The 20,140-nt window shown below is 66.4% G+C and overlaps 1 protein-coding gene across 2 annotated transcripts; it reads left to right on the top strand.

The window, feature by feature from the left end:
* The first annotated feature begins 265 nt into the window (after positions 1-265).
* Positions 266-19,142, top strand: CARS1 (cysteinyl-tRNA synthetase 1). 2 transcript variants are annotated; one of them, XM_056132020.1, is made up of 22 exons: positions 266-356; positions 4,082-4,173; positions 4,278-4,366; positions 5,064-5,160; positions 5,315-5,413; positions 5,809-5,958; positions 7,953-8,093; positions 8,179-8,267; positions 8,729-8,850; positions 10,644-10,756; positions 11,159-11,287; positions 11,437-11,566; positions 11,641-11,744; positions 12,250-12,347; positions 12,453-12,642; positions 13,169-13,237; positions 13,457-13,538; positions 14,308-14,388; positions 14,941-15,008; positions 15,459-15,518; positions 18,342-18,436; positions 18,860-19,142. In XM_056132020.1, the coding sequence occupies exons 1-22, from the start codon at positions 332-334 to the stop codon at positions 18,918-18,920; spliced, it is 2,184 nt and encodes a 727-aa protein (XP_055987995.1). In that variant the 5' UTR covers positions 266-331; the 3' UTR covers positions 18,921-19,142. The 2 variants fall into 2 exon arrangements, with proteins under 2 accessions (XP_055987995.1, XP_055987994.1); XM_056132019.1 differs by having other exon boundaries at positions 18,342-18,425.
* The last annotated feature ends 998 nt before the right edge of the window (positions 19,143-20,140 follow it).

The following is a 20,140-nucleotide window of genomic DNA, read 5'->3' on the forward strand; positions in this document are numbered from 1 at the left end:
TCGAATGTATTTTTAATTAAGGCGCCGAGATTTCCGAGCGATTCGTAGTCGAGTTCCAGGCCTGCGGGGTTCCAAGTCTGTGTTTAACGTTCGGCCCGGCGGGGTGACAGGGAGGCCGCGGCGACGCCAGGGGGCAGCAAAGAGCGCCGGCCGCAGCGACGCGGCGGGTCCCGCCCTCGCTCCCAGCATGCCCCGCGCGACGGCGTCCCGGCCGGCCCGGTTGCCTGGCGACGGCCGGGGGCCCGGAAGGCGGGGCCGGCGGGCGGGGTGGGACTTCCGGGGCGGCGGTTGCATCAGACTCTGGAGCGCCGGAGCCGGCTCGGGCGCTGCGATGGCGGGTTCCACCGGGGACCAGGGTGAGCGCGGCGGGGGAGGGCGCGGGACGGAGGGCGCGCGGGGCCGGGGTCGCGGGAGGGAGGGCACTCGGGAGCAGGGTCACGGCGGGAGGGTGCCAGGAATGGGGGTCACGGCGGGAGGGTACCCGGGAGCCGGGGTCACGGCGGGAGGGTACCCGGGAGCAGAGGTCAGGGGGGAGGGTACCCGGGAACCGGGGTCACGGGGGGAGGGTACCCGGGAGCAGGGGTCACGGAGGGAGACTTACCAGGAAAGGGGTGACGGTGGAGGGTACCAGGAATTGGGGTATGGAGGGGAGGGTGCCCGGGAGCAGGAGTCACAGCGGGGAGGGTACCAGGAAAGGGGTGAGGGTGGAGGGTACCAGGAATGGGGGTCACAGGAGCAGGGGTCACAGGGGGAAGGGTACCCGGGAGCAGAGGTCAGGGGGGAGGGTGCCCGGGAGCAGGGGTCACGAGGGGGAGGGTACCGGGAAGCAGGGGTCACGGCGGGAGGATACCAGGAAAGGGGTGATGGTGGAGGGTACCAGGAATGGGGGTCACGGGAGCAGGGGTCACAGGGGGAAGGGTACCCGGGAGCAGAGGTCAGGGGGGAGGGTGCCCGGGAGCAGGGGTCACGAGGGGGAGGGTACCGGGAAGCAGGGGTCACGGCGGGAGGATACCAGGAAAGGGGTGATGGTGGAGGGTACCAGGAATGGGGGTCACAGGAGCAGGGGTCACAGGGGGAAGGGTACCCGGGAGCAGAGGTCAGGGGGGAGGGTGCCCGGGAGCAGGGGTCACGAGGGGGAGGGTACCGGGAAGCAGGGGTCACGGCGGGAGGATACCAGGAAAGGGGTGACGGTGGAGGGTACCAGGAATGGGGGTCACAGGAGCAGGGGTCACAGGGGGAAGGGTACCCGGGAGCAGAGGTCAGGGGGGAGGGTGCCTGGGAGCAGGGTTCACAGGAGAGAAGGTACCCCGGAGCAGGGGTCACGGAGGGGAGGGTAACCGAGAGCAGGGCTCACGGAGGGGAGGGTACCCGGGAGCAGAGGTCAGGGGGGAGGGTACCCGGGAGCAGGGGTCATGAGGGGGAGGGTACCAGGAAGCAGGGGTCACGGCGGGAGGATACCAGGAAAGAGGTGACAGTGGAGGGTACCAGGAATGGGGGTCACGGGAGCAGGGATCACAGGGGGAAGGGTACCCGGGAGCAGAGGTCAGGGGGGAGGGTGCCCGGGAGCAGGGGTCATGAGGGGGAGGGTACCGGGAAGCAGGGGTCACGGCGGGAGGATACCAGGAAAGAGGTGACGGTGGAGGGTACCAGGAATGGGGGTCACAGGAGCAGGGGTCACAGGGGGAAGGGTACCCGGGAGCAGAGGTCAGGGGGGAGGGTGCCTGGGAGCAGGGATCACAGGAGAGAAGGTACCCCGGAGCAGGGGTCACAGAGGGGAGGGTAACCGAGAGCAGGGGTCACAGAGGGGAGGGTACCCCGGAGCAGAGGTCAGGGGGGAGGGTACCCGGGAGCAGGGGTCACGGCGGGAGGATACCAGGAAAGAGGTGACGGTGGAGGGTACCAGGAATGGGGGTACAGAGGGGAGGGTACCCAGGAGCAGGGCTCCCAGGGTAGGGTGGGGGTGACGGAGAGTTCCCCGGGAGCTGGGTGACAGCATAGGGGATGGAGTGAGATGGAGGGAAGGAACAGGAGGATGCGGGGAGGGGACCCGGGTCTGAGGGCGAGGCGGAGAGGGGACCTGTGACTTGGGGGTGGGGCACGGAGGGATCCCGGATCCAGCAGGGTCCGCCCCTGTGGCCCCCCTGCACCCTCACCAGGTGTCCCGCGCCCGCCCTGCGCTCCATGGCCGTGATGGCTGGGTGGCACCCAGCCTGGGCGGCGTCGCGTGGCGCCTGCGCCCACATGAAAGGGTGGCTGGGCTGGCCGCGAGGGCGGGCGGCGTTATTACCCGCTTTATTGGTGCCCCTCGCCTCCAGGGCTGCCTCTCAGCATCTGGGTCACCGAGTCCCGCAGGAAGCCGGGGCGCTGCTCTTTTCCCAAGCTCCCCTGGGGCCCTGTCCCCGCGGATGTGCCCCCAGTGCCCTCTCTGTGGCGACCGCGGTGGCTTTAAAAGCGCATCCAGGAACCCTGGCCACCTGTCACGACCTACACGGTGCTCGGCCCTTGCGGTCGCCCTGGTGGGTGGGCCCCGGCTCTGCAGCCGGCTGCATCTGCCCTCGGGGGGAGTCCACCCAACCCGGGCACGCCATGGCGCAGGGCCCTGTCCCGGCTGTCCCTTCCTGGAGGACGGCTCTCGGGCTCCCCAGCCCCGTCCGGCCCGCCTGCTGTGTCCGGCTTCCCTGAGTCCCTGGTGCTTGGGTCCCACCCGGCGGCCTTGGATGTGGAAGGGGTGTCGCGGCCGATGGCCGTGGAGCTGACGTGAAGCCTGAAGGTCAGGGCCTCTGATGGGCTCCCTGTGTACTCTGGTCATTGAACCCAGGCGGCTGTGTGCAGGACACCCATCCTCCCCTCCATGTGGCCGCTGATACCACGGGCCTGCCCAGCTCCTGACCATGGGCCATCTTGAGTGACCAAGGCGGGCCCCGAGCCATCAACCCAGCATGCATGGCTATGTCCAGAGCTGCTCACGGACGTGTCCACACAGCTCGCGTGCACTCCCGCTGCCCCCGTCTCCTCCAGGTGGCCCCGTGGCCTGGGCACGTAGAAGCCCCCAGTGCAGGGCCTGGGGCTGCAAGCCAGTGGGAGCAGGGCTGGGCCCCCTCCCGCTCCAGGTGCCGGGGGCTGTCCTGAGGGCCCGAGGGGGGCTGGGGGGCTGCGTCCAGCTCCACCCTGGCTCCAGGGGTGGCTCGGACAAGCCAGGAGGTGAAGTGCTGACCACCCAGGGGAGTTGGGAGGGTGCGCCCTGGTGCTCAGCTCCTGCATGCTGGCCGGGTCAGTTCTGACTGCAGTGCTCAGTTCTCCCCTGCTGGCCGGGTCAGCTCCCACCGTGCGGCCTCGTGGGGCTGCGTTGGTCGGTCAGCAGAACCTGGGTCTGAGTCTGACAGTCGGGGACCCTGATGTGGGTGTGTCTGAGGCAGTGAGGGTTTCCCTGATGACGAGGGGCAGTCTGGCTTCCGGGGTGGGGGCAAGAGACTCCATGGACCCCTCACTGCAGACAGTGCTCAGTGTTCGGTGCTCGGTTCTCACAGTGGCTGCTGAGCTCGTGGCCGCATGCGGGCCCAGAGCGTGTGACTCATGCTGGTGGCCAGTGTGTTCCGGACATCGATGGCTGCCCTCCCGTCCCCCGCACAGCAGCTGTCCTTTGTGGGCTGTCGCCCGGCGGTGGAACCCCGCGCCTAGTCACCGAGTGGTGGGCGGCAGGCCACAGGGCAGCCCAGCGTTGGCCTCAGCCTTAGACTGAGCGTTGGGGTGATGGCACGTTGCCGGGGGCCGGGCACAGAGGGGGACAGGTCATTGCAGGTCAGCCGGGGGGACAGGTCATTGCAGGTCAGATGGGGGCAGGTCACTGCAGGCCAGATTGGGGGGGCAGGTCACTGCAAGTCAGATGAGCAGGTCACTGCATCAGAAGGGGGATGCAGTCACTGCAGGTCAGAAGAAGGATGCGGTCACTGCAGGGTCAGATGGAGGGTGGGGTCAGATGGGGTGACAGTTTCATTTCAGGGTCGGACAGGGGACGGGTCCTCCCTGCCTGGTCAGCGCAGGGCCCTGGTGGCTGGTGTCAGCCTTGTTTCCTGTGCTGCAGGAAAGGGCCGCCGGGCACAGCCCCAGTGGAGCCCCCCGGCCGGGTCGGAGCCCTGCAAGCTGCGACTATATAACAGCCTCACACGGAACAAGGTCAGGGGCCGGGTGGGGAGCCGTGGGGGGCCAGGCGCTTCCCTCGTGACACGGGCCCCGCCCGGCCCTGCTCCCACCTGACTCATGGCCCCTCGCTCCGACAGGATGTGTTTGTCCCCCAAAATGGGCGGAAGGTGACGTGGTACAGCTGTGGGCCGACGGTGTACGACGCGGCGCACATGGGCCACGCCAGGTAGGCCCGCAGACCCCCACATGTGCCTGGGGGAGCGACCCCCAGCTCTCTCTGTCAGAGATGCATGCAGGGGGGCGAAGTCCAGACGGCCACAGGTGTGTCGACATAGAGTTTTTTTTTTTTTCTTTTTGGGTCACTCCTGGCTCTGCACTCAGGAATCTCTCCTGGCGGTGCTCAGGGGACCCTATGGGATGCTGGGAATCGAACCCGGGTCGGCCGCATGCAAGGCAAAAGCTCTCCCCGCTGTGCTATCGCTCCAGCCCCGACATAGAGTTTTACGAACTAACTTGTTCTGTTATTTATTTTACTTCAAAAGAAATAATATGGCTGTAAATAAGCATTTACTATGCGTTTCTTGTTTGGGGGCCACACCCAGCGGCCCTCGGGACCGCCTCCTGGCTCTTGCTCGGGGGTCGGGGGTCATCCTGGCGGGCTCAGGCAGCCCCGGGTCCCCCCGCACGTGTCCAGCCCTTACGCCAGCATTTTGGGGCCGGGCCTGGGGCTGTGGCTGGCGGGGGGGTGGCCGAACGTCTGGCCGAGGCGCTGGGCCCCGGGGCCTGTCCAAGCGTGTCCGGCACCCATTGCAAATGTTCTCCCCAATTGGACACTCCTCCCATCCCCTAAGGATGTCCTGACCTGGGCGGGCCCGGCCCATGACCCCCCCGCCCCGCCATCCCTGAGGTCACCCTCCCCCCAGGTCCTACATCTCCTTTGACATCCTGCGGCGGGTGTTACGCGATTACTTCGGCTACGACGTCTTCTACTGCATGAACATCACGGACATCGACGACAAGGTGGCCAGGGCCCTCGGGAGGGGCTTTTGTTGGCATGCGGGGCAGGGTGTGGGGGTGGGCTAGGGGCAGCCGTGGAGGCGGAGGGCGGGAGGTGGCCTGGCTCCTGGGGCCCTGGTGCGTGGGCGCCCCTGAGCTCGGCCTCACCCGTGTCCAGATCATCAGGCGGGCCCGCCAGAACCACCTGTTCGAGCAGTACCGGGAGAAGCAGCCGCCCGCGCCCCAGCTCCTGGCCGACGTCCACGCTGCCCTGCAGGTGCCCCCCGGACCCCTCGCGGCCCTCGGCCATCCCTGTCCCTCGGGTGCTCTCCCTGGGGGAGAGACCCTGGCGGGGCGGCTGTCCTCGGGACATGGGGCCGCCGTTCCTGCGCGTGTTCCGGGTGCCGTGCTGAGGGTCAGAGAACCACTGTCCACTCCCGTTACCTGGAGGTCACAGGCGCCGTCATCGCCCAGTGACCCAGTGGTGGTCATCTGCCTGGCCAGCCACGGCCCTTCCTGAGGCCTCAGGGATCCCTGCTGCCGGGTGTCAGGGTCCTCGGCCAACACAGGCCTGGACTCACCCCTACCCGGGCCATGGAGGGTCACGGGGAGTCGCCCCTGCCCGGGCCGTGAGGGCGAGTCCGGCCTGACTGGGCTTTCTGGCCGTTGCAGCCCTTCTCGGCCAAGCTCCGCGACACCACGGACCCCGACAAGAGGCAGATGCTGGAGCGTCTGCAGCAGGCGGTGGCGCTGGCCACGGAGGCCCTGGAACACGCGCTGCAGACCCCGCTGCCCGCCGAGGAGACCCAGGGCCGCGCACAGGTACCCGAGGCTCCGTCAGCTGGGCCGTGGCTGCCCGGTGCTGAGGGGGGAGGCGTGAGTCAGGGTCCGAGCTCCAGCACTCGGGACACGACGGGCCGGGCAGCCTCCTCGGGAAGCTGTTCCAGAATGATCTGGCAAGTAACCCGCCCGCTGTGTGAGTCCACCCGGAGGGGCTGCGGGGTGAGGAAGGAGGCGTGGGCCCCTGCCGTGGGCGCTCCCTTGTCCCCCAGCTGTGGGGTTAGCCCTGAATCCCGGTCGGGGTTTGTATGTGTTACCTGTGGATGTGTCGTGCGTTTCGAGTGGCCCTCGTGACAGGGCCAGGCGCTGTCTGGGCCCCTCCGGGCTCCATTCTCGGGACACGCTCTGTGCCCGTGGCCACTCCTGGGGCGCTGCTGCCCGCCCGGCCCTGTCAGGGACCCCCAGCTGCGCGTTCGGGTCTCCACAAAGCAGAGCTCTGGGAGTCTGCGGCCAGGGCGGGGGAGGGTCGCAGAGTTGGCGCCCCCTCGCCGTCCCTAGGCTGTTCAGGGCAAATGGGGGGCGGGGGTCTGGCCTCATTTCTGTTGGTTTGTGTGTGTTTTGGTTTTGGGGCCACACCCGGCGGGTCTCGGGCTCACTCCTGGCTCTGCGCCCTGTACCCCGTACGGGCTGATGGGCTGGGTGCGAGGCAGGCGCCTGTCCTGTCCCGGACCACTGTCCTTCCTCCCTCCTCTCCTCTCCTCTCACTTCTGGGCCACGCCCAGCGGTGCTCAGGGGTCAGCCCTGGCTGCACTTGGGGGACCACAGGGGCTCCAACGGTCAGCTTTGGGTTGGGCACGGGCAAGACCAGCACCGCCCCAGGGCTCCAGCCTTCAAGTCAGTTCGCAGGCCCTCGCCTCTTGCCCCTCCTGGCCCTCTCCCCCTCCCCTCCTCTCCCCTCCCTCCTCCTCCCCTTGGCATTCACAGGGTGAGGCCTTTTCTCAAACTTCCCTTGTTTGCCTTGCTGGCCCTCAAGTACATTGTTACTGTCTGTATCCGCTGGTACCTGTCAGCCCAATGAGAAAGGAAACAGTTTCTCTGCGCTCCTGGGCCTGACCTTGACCATTTAAGGGCTTTCACGCTGGGGGCCTGGGCACCAGCAGGGGGTGGAAAACTACTGTGCTTCCCTACCTTCTCCAGCTTTAGCTTTTTTTTTTTTTGCTTTTTGGTCACATCCCAGGGTTACTCCTGGCTCTGCACTCGGGAATTCCTCCCTGGCGGTGCTTGGGGGACCATACGGGACGCCGGAGATCGAACCCGGGCTGGCTGCCTGCAAGGCAAAATGCCCGACCCCCTGTGCTATCACTCTGGGCCCCAGCTTTAGGTTTTAAGTCTGATTTTATTTAATCATTTCCTCTTTGGGCCACACACACCCCGCAGCCAGGCTCTACTCAGGAATCACTCCTGGCAGTGCAGGGGATTGAACCCGGGTCGGCCACGTGCAAGGCAGACGCCCTCCCGGCTGTGCTATGGCGCTGGCCCTAGGTCTCAAAGTTTCAACCTGTTAGCTGTTGGGTTTGGGTGCCAGAAAGGTGCTCAGTGCTCGACCTTAGAGTTTGAAGGCCCCTGTGCAGAGCCGGGGGTGGCCAACACCCCCCGTCACCCCCCGTCACGCTCTTGGGCCCGTCCCCTTTGGTTTTTTGTTTTTTGGGTTTTTTTTTTTTGCTTTTTTGGGTCACACCCAGGGATGCACAGGGGTTACTCCTGGTTCATGCACTCGGGAATTACTCCTGGCCGTGCTCGGGGGGACCCTATGGGATGCTGGGAATCGAACCTGGGTTGGCCACGTGGAAGGCAAACGCCCTCCCCGCTGTGCTCTCGCTCCAGCCCCAGGGCCCGTCCCCTTTGGGAAGTGCTGGTGGCGCCTGCCGCCCCTGGACGCAGCCTCGGGGTCGGCCGTCTCGGGCTCCACCCAGCTCTCGCCTCTCCGGGTGCTCATGGCCTGTGTCCGCGGTGTGGACGTCCGCCCTCTCGTGCAGGTGCTCCTGGAGCGGGCCAAGGACCTGCTGTCCGACTGGCTGGACTCCCGGCTGGGCAGCTCAGTGGCCGACAACTCCATCTTCTCCCAGCTGCCGAAGTTCTGGGAGGGGGAGTTTCACAAGGACATGGCGGCCCTGAACGTGAGTCCGGGCCGGGGACCTCCCCCACGCGCTCGGCTGCTGCTCGCCGAGCAGAGGCCCGACCTCCCGCCCCTGCTCCCAACAGGTGCTCCCCCCTGATGTCCTGACCCGCGTCAGTGAGTACGTGCCAGAAATCGTGGACTTTGTCCAGAAGATCGTGGACAACGGCTATGGGTGAGGCTCCACCAGGTCTGCAGATGGGTGCCCGGTGTGTGGGCGGGCTGAGAGGCTGACCTTGTGCGACACCCCAGGGGGGCCGGGGTCACCCGACTCTGAAGCTTCCGGCCCTCCGCCCCGGCCTGCCCTTCCAGCACTTTCTGGCCGCGGGGGGTGGCCCCGTGGGCAGGGCAGAGGTGTGCAGCGCCGCGTGGTCCCGGCAGTGATGCCCCCTCTCCCCCACGGCAGACAGCGCCCAGCGTGCGCTGAGGCGGGGCCGGCCTGGCCGGGGCGAGCGGAGTGACGCTGCTGGAATAATCCGGGGAGCTTCGGGGAGGCCGAGCCGGGCTGGGCCGGCAGGTGGGTCGGGCAGGCCAGGGCAGGGCGGGCGCCGCGCGGCCCAGGCTGGGAGGCAGGACGCAGCCGTGCCGGCCCAGGGGCGCAGGCCGTCACACCCCCCCTCCCCCGTCTTCCCCCAGCTACGTCTCCAACGGCTCTGTCTACTTCGACACGGCCAAGTTCGCGGCCAGTGAGAGGCACAGCTATGGCAAGCTGGTGCCGGAAGCCGTGGGGGACCAGAAGGCCCTGCAGGAGGGGGAAGGTGAGGCCGGTTTAGAACGGGTCCAGGATGTGCGGGCGTGGGGACTCAGATCGGGGGCCTTGGACCCTGGGGCTGACCCGGTGACCTCGATCCGTGGGACTGACTTGGTGACCTCGGTCCATGGGACTGACCCGGTGGCCTTGGTAGGTGGGGCTGACCCAGTGACCTTGGTCCATGGGGCTGGCCCGGTGATGTTGATCTGTGGGGCTGGCCCGGTGACCTCGGTCCGTGGGACTGGCTTTGATCTCGCAACCTCAAGGCTGGGAGCAGGTTGGGGGCCGGGCCCAGAGCACAGCCACGTCATTTGGCCATGAAAATGTTCATGCTTTCCTGTTTCCCTGGGTTTGGGTTTTCTTTCCGGGGTGGAGTACCTCCCGACTCTGTCCTGGGGTCACTCCTGGGCACCCCGCTGTGTGCGAGCGTGATCCGTCCCAGGAGCACTGAAGCCAGGAGTGTGAGCACCACAACCAAGTGTGGGTGCCCCCCGGGAACCCTGCAGTCCCCCAGCCCCAGGCCAGAGCCATGACCCCGCCGCTGTGGAGCCCTGGGGCGGAGCGTCCCAGGACTGGGCACAGGCTTCATCCCCGCACCCCGCCCCAGGTTGTGGACCCATGGCCCTCAGCTGCCCCCAGCTGCCCCTCAGCCGAGGTGCCTGTCCCCAGTGCAGGGAGGGGGACACAAGAAGCGGGCAGAGAGGGTCTTTGCTTTGTTCCGTTTGCCTGGCCCACACCTACCGCTGCTCGGGGCTGACCCCTGGCCCTGCACCGAGGGTCATTCCTGGGGGGGTCGGGGTCCAACCCGGGGGGTCAGCCACGTGCAAGGCCAGCGCCCTCCCCGCTGTCCTGTCATCCCGGCCCCCTAGGGGAGGGAGTTTTTATTGGTGAGGGGTCCCTGGGCTGGCTTTGCCCGCCGAGCACTGTGGCCACATGTGGGGAAGATGCCGACCCCACACCTGCCCCGTCACACGATCACGCAGAACGGCCCTCATAGTGACATGCACTCGCATGCATGCCCCGTGTGCACCCGCACACACACATGCAGTCACACACTTACACATACAGAAGAGCCCTTGCCCCACACAGACACACTTGTGTGTGTGTCACTTACACACACACACACACACACACACACACTCACATAGCCACTCACACTCACACAGCCACACAGTCTCACACACAGTTACAGCCACATACTGTCTCTCACACGGTCACTGTTACAGAGTCTCACATACACAGTTACAGCCACACAAGGCCACACACAGTCACACATGGTCATACACGGTCACACAGTCACATAGCCACACACACACACACACACACACACGGTCATACACACAGTGACACACATAGTCATTCATAGTCACACAGTTACACACACACACCAGGAGAGACCACAGCCTGCGGGTGCTGCAGGGCTGAGGCCTGTCCCTGCCCGTTCCTGGCCCCTTCCCTGTCCCTGGTGTCTACCCGAGAGGCCCCATACCCGTCTTGCTCAATCTCGCCATGCTCAGGGCCTCGGCCCCCAGGACCCCGGATGGGGGTCTGAGCCTGTGCCTGGTTCCTGGGACTGTTGCCCCCCGAGGAGAAGGGCCCCACCAGCCTCCCCCACCCGGCCAGAAGCCCCCTGAGCCCGGAGAAGGGGTGCGGGGGCAGCAGGAAGGAGAGGTCCGAGAGGTGGGGCCGAACAGTGCCCTGGGCAGGACCCGGAGGGAGTTCTGGGGCCAGAGGGAAGCCCGAGGACAGACTGGCCCCGAGACCTGTGGGCCCGTGGTCAGCCCTGCCTGGTGTCCGCAGGGGACCTGAGCGTGTCCGCCGAGCGCCTGAGTGAGAAGCGCTCCCCCAGCGACTTTGCACTCTGGAAGGCCTCCAAGCCCGGGGAGCCCGCCTGGCCGTGCCCTTGGGGCAAGGTAAGCCCGCGGGGACAGCCAGGACACAGCCCTGCTCCCCACGCCCCCAATCCTGGGACCCCACAACCCCACCCCGGGACCCCACACACCCCTACCCACTCCGGGACCCCATCCCGGGACTCCACACATCCCAGCCACCCCGGGACCCCCCACCCCCACCTTGCAGAGTCCCCGCTCCCTGGGCCTTTCTGAGTCAGAGTCCCGGGCCAGCTTCCCCCCCCCCCCCAAGCATCGCCTGTGACCACAGTCTGGACCCCCAGAGCGCAGGAAGGGGGCGCCAGCCTCACCCAGCCGTGGCCTCCCCTGGGCCCCAGCCCGCCACAGCAGCTCTTCCGCGCGGCTTCCGCGTGACCCTGCCAACTCAGGCCCCGGCACTGGGTCACCCGCGCCCTTGGTCCCTAGGGCCGTCCCGGGTGGCACATCGAATGCTCCGCCATGGCCAGCACCCTCCTCGGCTCCTCCATGGACATTCACGGAGGGGGCTTCGACCTCCGCTTCCCCCACCACGACAACGAGCTGGCACAGTCAGAGGTCGGCGGGGGCGTGGTGGGTGGGCGACGGGGGCTGGCGGGGGTTCCCCAGGGCTCCTGAGCAGAACCCGCCTCGCCGTCCGCTGAGCCCCCTGACCACACAGGCCTGGCCGCGGCCTCGAGCGCTCACGGCGGCCCCCACCCCCACAGGCCTACTTCGAAAACGACTGCTGGGTCCGGTACTTCCTGCACACGGGCCACCTGACCATCGCCGGCTGCAAGATGTCCAAGTCGTTGAAGAACTTCATCACCATCCAGGACGCCCTGAAGAAGCACTCAGGTAAGGGGCGTCCCTGGCCGCGCCTCTGCTCGGCCCAGTCACCCCCCGGCACTGAGGCCGCCTCTGTCCCGCAGCCCGGCAGCTCCGCCTGGCCTTCCTCATGCACTCCTGGAAGGACACGCTGGACTACTCGGACAACACCATGGACTCGGCGCTGCAGTACGAGAAGTTCATGAACGTGAGTCGCCGGCCCGCGAGACGCCTCTTCTGTTCCCGCCTGCAGGGCCAGGGTGCGGGGGTGGCTCTGGGGGCCTGGGGTCAGTAGGGGAGGGGATGTTGCCGTACTGCTGGCCACGTGCCGGGCCTTTACTTCCGACATGGGCTCGGCCACGCCTAGCTTCCCAGTGGCTCACCTCAGCTGTATATGATAGCATGTGTGTGCTTGTGTGGGCGTGCACGTGTGTGTGCGTGTGGGTAAGTGCATGTTATGTACGTGCATGTGTGTGTGCGTGTGTGCATGTGTGTGAGTGTGTATGAGGGTATGTGCATGTTACGTACGTGCATGTGTGTGAGTGTGTGTGCATGTATACGCATGCTTGTGGGTCTGTGTGTGTGTGTGTGTGTGTGCAAATACACACGTGTCCAGTGTGCCGTGTGGATCTTCAGCTCTCTCAGAGTAAACACGGCCTCGCCCCGTCAGCTAGATGGTCTGAGGACTATTAAACCGCATTTTCTAACTTCAGGAATTTTTCTTGAATGTGAAAGACGTCCTCCGCGCCCCGGCTGACCTCGCCGGCCAGTTTGAGAAGTGGGAGGCTGAGGAAGCCGAGCTGAACCACTGGTGAGCCGGGCCGGCGGCGGGGTGGGTCGGGGAGAGGCCGTGGGGGAGGGGGCTGCCCAGCCCGTCGGACCCGCTGACCCGGCCGGCCCTGGTCTTCTCGCTCAGCTTCTTCGACAAGAAGGCGGCGGTCCACGAGGCCCTGTGTGACAACGTGGACACGCGCACGGCCCTGGAGGAGATGCGGGCGCTGGTGGGCCAGTGCAACCTCTACATGGCGGCCCGCAAGGCTGCGCGCAGGAGGCCCAGCCGGGCCCTGCTGGGGAGCGTCGCCCTGTACCTCACGCGCATGCTCAAGGTGTGTGGGCGGGTCCCGCACCGTCCCTGCCACTCGTCACCCCACTCGTGCGTGGCCCCCAGAGCACTGCCGGTTTGGCCCAAAGCCAGGGAGCAGAAAAGGAAATGCCTCAGCGGGGGCAGGGGGTGCCAAGCAAGAGTTTAACTGCAGCGGTCAGGGCACTGGCCTTGCACTCTCTGGCCCGGGTTCGATCCCCGGCATCCCACATGGCCCCCAAACTCCCTGAGTGCAGGCCAGGAGTCAGCCCTGAGCACCATGGGCTTTGACACCACCCCCCAGAAAATGCATCTGGGCCATTTCCTGTGCCCACCTCAGTCCTTCCCTGTCGTGAGGCTCGAGGCTGACTTGCTCCACTCGAGTTGGGCAACCCGGCCCTTCGGGGCCACCCCGCGTCCTCCACTTCCTGCCTACAGGGCGGGCCCTGGGCAGCTGTGCCCGCCTCTCTTCCACCCCAGGGGCCCCTCACTGCCCTGCCAGGCCCCCTCCCGTGCGCCTTGCCCTCCCTCACACGCCGTCTCTGCCCTAGATCTTTGGGGCCATTGAGGAGGAGAGCTCCCTGGGCTTCCCGGTCGGCGGGGCCGGCACCAGCCTGAATGTGAGTACAGCTGTGGGCCCACCCTCTCCCGTGGTCCCCACTGGGTCCCTCAGACCCCCGCCACCCCCACCAGGTCCCTGAGACCCCCGCAGTCCCCACTGGATCCCTCGGACTCCTGGCACCCTCCCTGAGCCCGCAGTGCCTACCCTGCTGCCTGCGGTTCTCCCCGAGCCGGAGGAGATGGAGCAACTGGTCTGAAGTTCCACTTTCCCCCCCCAGCTCGAGGCCACAGTCATGCCGTACCTGCAGGTGCTGTCGGAGTTCAGGGAAGGGGTGCGGAGCATCGCCCGAGAGAAGAAGGGTGAGGCCTTGGCACCTGGCCAGCGGGCGGCTTCTGCCCGGGGTGTCCTGGGGCACCTGGCGCCATCACCAGCCTCCAGATCCTAGGCCCACCAGTGTCTCTGCAGCTGGGCAGCCGCCTCTGGAGGGAGGGTCCAAGCGAGGCTGGTGTCTGAGGGCACTCCCAGGCTGGGAGCCGTGTACCTGCTGTCCTCTGCTGGGTTGCGGGCAGCCCTGGGGCACCCGGAGTTCTTGGGGGTCCAGAGATGAATGCAGGCAGTATGGGAGCGGGGGCAGAATAACCCATCCAAGAGGGCACTGCTGTGCTGACATCTCTGGGACGCCAGCAGTCACTGGAGCAGTGGGCAGTGGCCCCACCCCTGACCGCCCTCGGGAGAGCGCCCCCTGCCGGCCTCTGCCTCCTGTACCCCCACCGGCTGCTTAGGGTCTTGTGAGTGGGTGACCTTGAAGTAGTGGGGTAATCCCCACACCCACAGTCCTCACTCAGCTGGGCACTGACGCTCGCCTGTGCCAGGAGGCCTTGGGCTGATCACCAGCACCCGTGGGTGGAGAAGCATGTAGCCACTGGAGCCCCAGGCGCGGGGCCCTCCCGGGGAGCACGGAGTGCCCCTTCTGTGTGTGGACGTGGCTGTACCCCTTCCGTGTGGGGGCTGGCAACCCTGGCTCTTGACTTTCTTGGCTGAGCACAGAAGATGCCATTTTGGGGAGGGAGCGCCGAGGGCTGCCCCACGACAGCCCTACGCCCCGTAACTGGTCTCCCGTGTCCACAGTGCTGGAGGTCCTACAGCTCAGTGATGCCCTGCGAGATGACGTCCTGCCAGAGCTGGGTGTGCGCTTGGAGGACCACGAAGGTGAGTTCGCCCCGGGCCCCGCCCACTCCACGCTAGGCCGCGCCTACTCTGCTCCAGATCCCGCCCACTCTGCACTAGGCCGCGCCCACTCTGCTCCAGGCCCCGCCCACTCTGCTCCAGGCCCCGCCCACTCCACGCCAGGCCGCTCCCACTCTGCTCCAGGCACTGCCCGCTTTGCGCTAGGCCCCCCTCACTCTTCTTCCTGCCCCGCCCACTCTGCTAGACCCGCCTGGTCTGCTTCCGGCCCCGCCCACTCAGTGCTAGGCCAGCCTGGTAGGCTTTGGGCCACGCCCACTCCACGATAGGCCACGCCCACTCTCCCGCCCTCCCTCAGTCGCACCCACCAGCATGCGGCAGGGGCCTCCAGAAAGGGCCTTGGTACCCTGCTCCTTGGCCCTCCCGCCAGCCTCCTCCTGCACCTCCCGGCCTGTACCGGGCAGGAGGGCGGTTTGCTGCCGGCAGAGCAGAGTCCCGAGCCTCCGGGAGCGGGCCTGGGTGGCATCTCCCGCTGGGGCGCAGGGGTGGCCGCTTCACCCCGACCCTGCCTTGCAGGCCTGCCCACGGTGGTCAAGCTGGTGGACAGGGACACCTTGCTGAAGGAGAGAGAAGAGAAGAGGAAGGTGAGTTGGTCGCCACTTGCCGAGGTCGGGTTTCTCTGTTGGCGCCCCGAGTAGGTCGGGAAAAGGAAGTGGGCCCCCAAGCCCTGTCCCATCCCACCCACACCCCAGCCTGGCACAGCCCTGGCCTCATGAGAGCTTGGGCGGGCCCCACCCACCACACGGGCCCCACTGCGCCCCGATTCCTAGGGCCCCTCTGCCAGCCCCTCCCCTCGCCTGCCTGCAGGGGTCCCATCCCAGGACCCCCAGCTCTGCTCGGTCCATGTTAGCCGGTGGCCGAGATGCCAAAGGGAATCGCTGGTCCTGTGCAGAGACCCCCAGGCACCCGCACACTCGCTCATCCCTAGGCTGGGGAGAGGGGTCCACGGTCCCGTCTCAGACGTGGGCGGGGTATGGGGCCTGTTCGTGCAGGCCCCCAGCTCGGTGGGCTGACGGCCGCTCTGTCCCCCCCAGGCTGAGGAGGAGAAGCGGAAGAAGAAAGAGGAGACAGCCAGGAAGAAGCAGGAGCAGGAGGTAACTGGTGGGCTGGGGGGTGGACTGGGGAGTCAAGCCTGTGGCCCCAGGCCTGCCAGGCTCCTCACCTTGGGGCCCTTGGGAGGGGCGGATGGCCTGGCCCAGCGCTGCCCACGCTCTACAGGGAAACGGCCGCGCCTGGGCTGTGGGCCGAGCTCGGGGTGCCCCCTGCACAGCCCTCACGCGCTCCCCCCCTCCCCCTCCTCTCCCCGGGGTCCTCGGCACTGCCTGCACAGCCGGGTCCCGCAGCCCGCGGTCCAGCTCCCGGCCTCAGGCGCCCGGCCTCCCTCCCTGCACCTTTCCTTGGCCGCGCTCTGGTGCCCTTCGCCTGCACGAAGGGGCATCAGCCCATCCCGTCCTTTCCTCCTGCTCTGACTTGGGGTCTGTTCGCGTGCCAACCTCGAGCTCCGCCGTGCCCTGTGGAAGGCAAAGCCTCTTCCTCGCCCACCGTGCGGTCTCTGCCCACGGCCCCTGGGAGACGGCGGAGTTCTCAGCCCGGGTTCCCATGGGCCCCGGAGTTCTGACTTACCCTGCATGGCCCTGCACATGGGCCCAGTGTGGCCCTGGTGGTCTCACCTGCCGCTGCACCCAAGCACTGAGCTGCCAGGACCCTCGGGGCTAGTCAGGGCATCCCCGGGAACGGCCCCTGGTCCCCGGAGCACTGCTTGGGAGAACCCCAAAATGAAAGTCTCCTCCTTGTGATGTGGGTGGACCCCACGGGTGTCTCACATGAGTCAGGAGAGGACAGTCACCTTCTCCCGCTTCGCTCCTGCGCCCCAGGACCCGCTGGGAAGACAAGGACTGATAAAGTCTGTGATGAGCCCCTGCTTGGTCCTGGCCTGAGCCCCGCCAGCCCCACCAGGTGGCCGTAAGGCCACACCTGTCGCACGCTTGGTCTGCCAGGCACGGGAGTCGATCCCCACCACCCAGTTCCTCCCGGAGCCACGGACTCAGGCTGGAGTGAGGGTTCGCTCTTTGTAGGAAAGGAGAGGCCAGTCCTTGGCCTTACCCAGGGTTTTCGGGGTTCTTGTCTCGCTCGCAGAAAAGAATTTCAGGAGTAGGCAAGTGGTGAAGTAAAACAGATTTTGCTTGGAGGCTTTTTGAAGGGAATGAGGGAGAGGAAGTGGGAGAGAGTGGAGAGTATTGTACTCGAGAGAACCCGGGCTTCTCCAAGGGTGGAGAGAGCTACGCGCACCCCAGGATTAGGCAGGAAAGCAGGAAATACACATCTCCAGAGGGGAGAGGCGGATGACACATGTGCTCGGCCCCACGGGTGCAAGCAGCACCTGGGCCCGGGCAGCATATGTGCGCCCTTCCTTTGTTCAAGGTGGCTTTTATAGGCTCTTCAGGGTTGTCTTGATCCGGAAGTTCTGGAGTCTTCGAGGGGCTAAATCATTAGAGTTTATTTATTTATTTATTTATTTTGCTTTTTGGGTCACACCCGGCGATGCAGAGGGGCTACTCCTGGCTCTGCACTCAGGAATTACTCCTAAAGAGACAAAAAAAAGACACACAGAAAAAAAAAAGAGAGAAAAAAGGAATTACTCCTGGCGGTGCTCGGGGGACCGTATGCTGGGAATTGAACCTGGGTCGGCCGCATGCAAGGCAAACGCCCTACCCGCTGTGCTATCTCCCCAGCCCCCTAAATCATTCGAGTTTAAAGGAGAGGTCCAAGGATTTTTGAGAAGACCTTAATGGGGAGGGGTCCAACCTCCTCAGGGTCTGCTGAAAGTCTTACTAGGTCTTTGTTTTCCGTATCCACGGAGTGGATCAGTCTTAAAATTTTCCTTCCCAGCAGTTCTGTTGGCCTGCGTTTCGTTGCGGAGGGTCTTTCCCTCTCTGCCTGCCTACACCGGGCTCTGCTCTCTGCGTCACTGTAGAGTTGCGCGTGGTCGTGAGGCGAACGCCCCTGACCCGCGTGGGCCGGCACCCGGTCTCCTGCAGAGCGTGTGGACAGGCCGGTGTGTGCGATCGCGTGTGGGTGCCGGGCGCCCCCGGCCTCTTGCTCATGCGCTGGTGCTCGCAGCCCAGTCAGTCTCCCTCACCCCAGACCGTTCGATGGGGCTTCCACGCTTCCCCCACTGGACAGTGGGCCCGCGCCTGCCCGTAGGGTTGCCCTGCGCTTGCCGCTGCCAGGAGCCGCGTGCATTCCCCTCAGGCACGTGGGCACCCCGGGGCAAAGCCCCTTGCCTCGTCGCCCCCCACCCCTCCACTTGGGGGCCCGGCAAAGCTTGCCATGCCTGCATCCCCCAGCCTGCCCCGAGAGTTTCCTCCCCTCCAGGGCTGGCAGGCACTGACCTTGTGCCCAGCTGACCCCGTTCCATCCCTGGCTCCACACAGGGTCCTCCGGCCCCGCGGGAGTGCTCTCTGAGCACTGCTGGGTGTGGTGCCCCAAAGTCTCCGCGCAGGAGGCCGGGGTGTGGCAAGGGAAGCCCCCCTGCTGCGACCTTGGTCTCTGCCATCCAGGGTCTCTGGAGGAGGCTGCCGGTCTGGCGGGTCCCCTGCCTCTCCCTCTCGGCTCTTCTTCGCAGCCTGAGGCTGCAGTTCTGTTTCATCTGGAACTTTCCAGTTTCGTGTCTGGTGTGGCGGGTGTGGGCTGCAGGGTGTAGCCCACAGGCCTGGTGCCGGGGTGCGGGTAGCCCCTCAGGGCCTGTACCTGCCGCCGGGAGAGGATTGCATGGCCCCCCCCTCAGGTCACACATCATCATGGCCTGTCACCTCTGGGCCCACGTGCCTTGCCCACAGGGGCCTCGGGTCCTCTTTGCCCCTGGGGCAGGCCACGGGCGGGGTCCGGGTGCTCAGCCCCCCACTTCCGTGTTGCAGGCAGCCAAGCTGGCCCGGATGAGGATCCCGCCCAGCGAGATGTTCCTGCCGGAGAGCGACAAGTACTCCAAATTCGACGAGAACGTAAGAGCCGTGCCTTCCCCTGCCGCCCGGCGCCGGGCTTGGGCTGTCGGCTCCTGACGGTGCTCAGGCCCTCCTCCGGGGGGTCAGGGGGACCCTGTGGGTGCCTGAAGTGAAACTCTCGCTGGCCACATGCGAGGCAGGTGCCCTCCCTGCTACACTGTCACTGTGGGTCACCAGCAGATGTTCCCGTCCCAGTTCAGTGCAAAGAGGGGAGGACCGCCTGCTTCCGGACGGTCCTTGTGGCCACTGGCCCGGGCAAGGGGCTTGCAGGGGCAGCTCTGCCCGTTCTGCCGCCCTCCCGCCCCTGGCCCGCCTGTCCAGCCTGCCTCCCTCCCTCCCTCCCTCCCTCACGCGTCCCTGCCCCCCCCACCCCTCCCCCCCAGGCTGTGCTGTGTGACCGCGGGGCGCCGGCTCACGTCGGTTCCCCGTTTCAGGGTCTGCCCACGCACGACGCGGAGGGCAAAGAGCTCAGCAAGGGGCAGACCAAGAAGCTGAAGAAGCTCTTCGACGCGCAGGAGAAGCTCCACAAGGAGTACCTGCAGATGGTGCAGAGCGGAAGCCTCAAGTGACCGGGACCAGGGACGGGCCTATCTGCCACCGGCCTCGGCCCCGGGGTCCTCATCATGCTCGCGGCCCCGCCGGGTCGTCTGTTCTGTAAGAATCGTGTTCTGGGGCCGCGCTGAGCCCCCGAGACTAATAAACTCCCGCGACAAGGACCCCGCCCGGCTCTGCGTCCCGCCCCGGCCACCCCCCTGCCCCTACCCCCCCCCCCCCCCCCCCCCCCCGCCTGCAGCCTCAGCGCTTTGCAGGCCCCTGGCTTAGCCGGTCAGTCAGAGCCCAGGGTCAGCGCCGGCCAGCCGAGGCCTTTCTGCCCTCTGCTCTCGCAATCTCTCATCAGCGCTGTGTGCACAGGAGGGTTAGGGCGGGACAAAGACAGGCTGGGGCTGGCTGCACCCACACAAAGGCTGGTCGCGGCTGGTCCTGGTGAATAAACAGGCAGACGCACCCCCACGGGGCGGCTCCCGGGCTGGGCTGGCAGCTGCCCACAGGACCCGCTGGCTGAGAAGATGAGGGGGCGGGGCGGGAGGCCCGGGCAAGGGGGTGTTTGCCCCTAGCCCCCCGCGGGGACTGTGCTCCCACCCCCAGGACACGAGGGCCCCCTGGACCACCTCTCCCCGCACCTCAGTGCTCACAGGTGCCCCCTCGTCTGAGGCCGCCAGCCATGCCAGCACCCACGGGTGTCCGCACACTGGGCACCTGGCCAGATGCTGAGGCCTGGGAGATGCTTGGTGCTGGCCACGGGCCAGGAAGCTCTGGAGGTGACAGGGAGGGCGCTGCATTGGGGGGCGTCGGTTGTCGAAGACGCACCCCATGGCCGCCTTGCCCTTCCTCCTGTGGTGGGAAACCATCCCCCAGCCCAGGCTGCCCCGGTGGGCGCAGCAGGACTACAGCCTCGTCCCTGGAATGCCCCGAGTTATGTAATAAACAGCCCACGGGGGCGGCAGCACAGTGGGGAGGGCGCTGGCCTTGCACGTGGCCGGCCTGGGTTTGATTCCCCCGATCCCCCGCGTCCCATAGGATCCCTGAGTGCAGAGCCAGGAGCATCACCGGGTGTGGCCCCCAAACCAACCAATCAATAAATGAATAAATCAATGAGAACAGTGAGCCCCGCCCTCCTGGAGGAAAATGACTGTGATCGTCGTGACCCTGATGGG

Source organism: Sorex fumeus, unplaced genomic scaffold (assembly GCF_029834395.1).
Source record: "Sorex fumeus unplaced genomic scaffold, SorFum_2.1 ptg000093l, whole genome shotgun sequence".
NCBI lineage: Eukaryota > Metazoa > Chordata > Mammalia > Eulipotyphla > Soricidae > Sorex > Sorex fumeus.

Coding starts and splice junctions, on each gene's coding strand:
- CARS1 (XM_056132019.1), top strand. CDS start 332: ATGGCGGGTTCCACCGGGGACCAGG. Junction 12,348..12,452: donor GAAGCCGAGCTGAACCACTG/GTGAGCCGGGCC, acceptor CTTCTCGCTCAG/CTTCTTCGACAAGAAGGCGG. Junction 13,539..14,307: donor CATCGCCCGAGAGAAGAAGG/GTGAGGCCTTGG, acceptor CCGTGTCCACAG/TGCTGGAGGTCCTACAGCTC.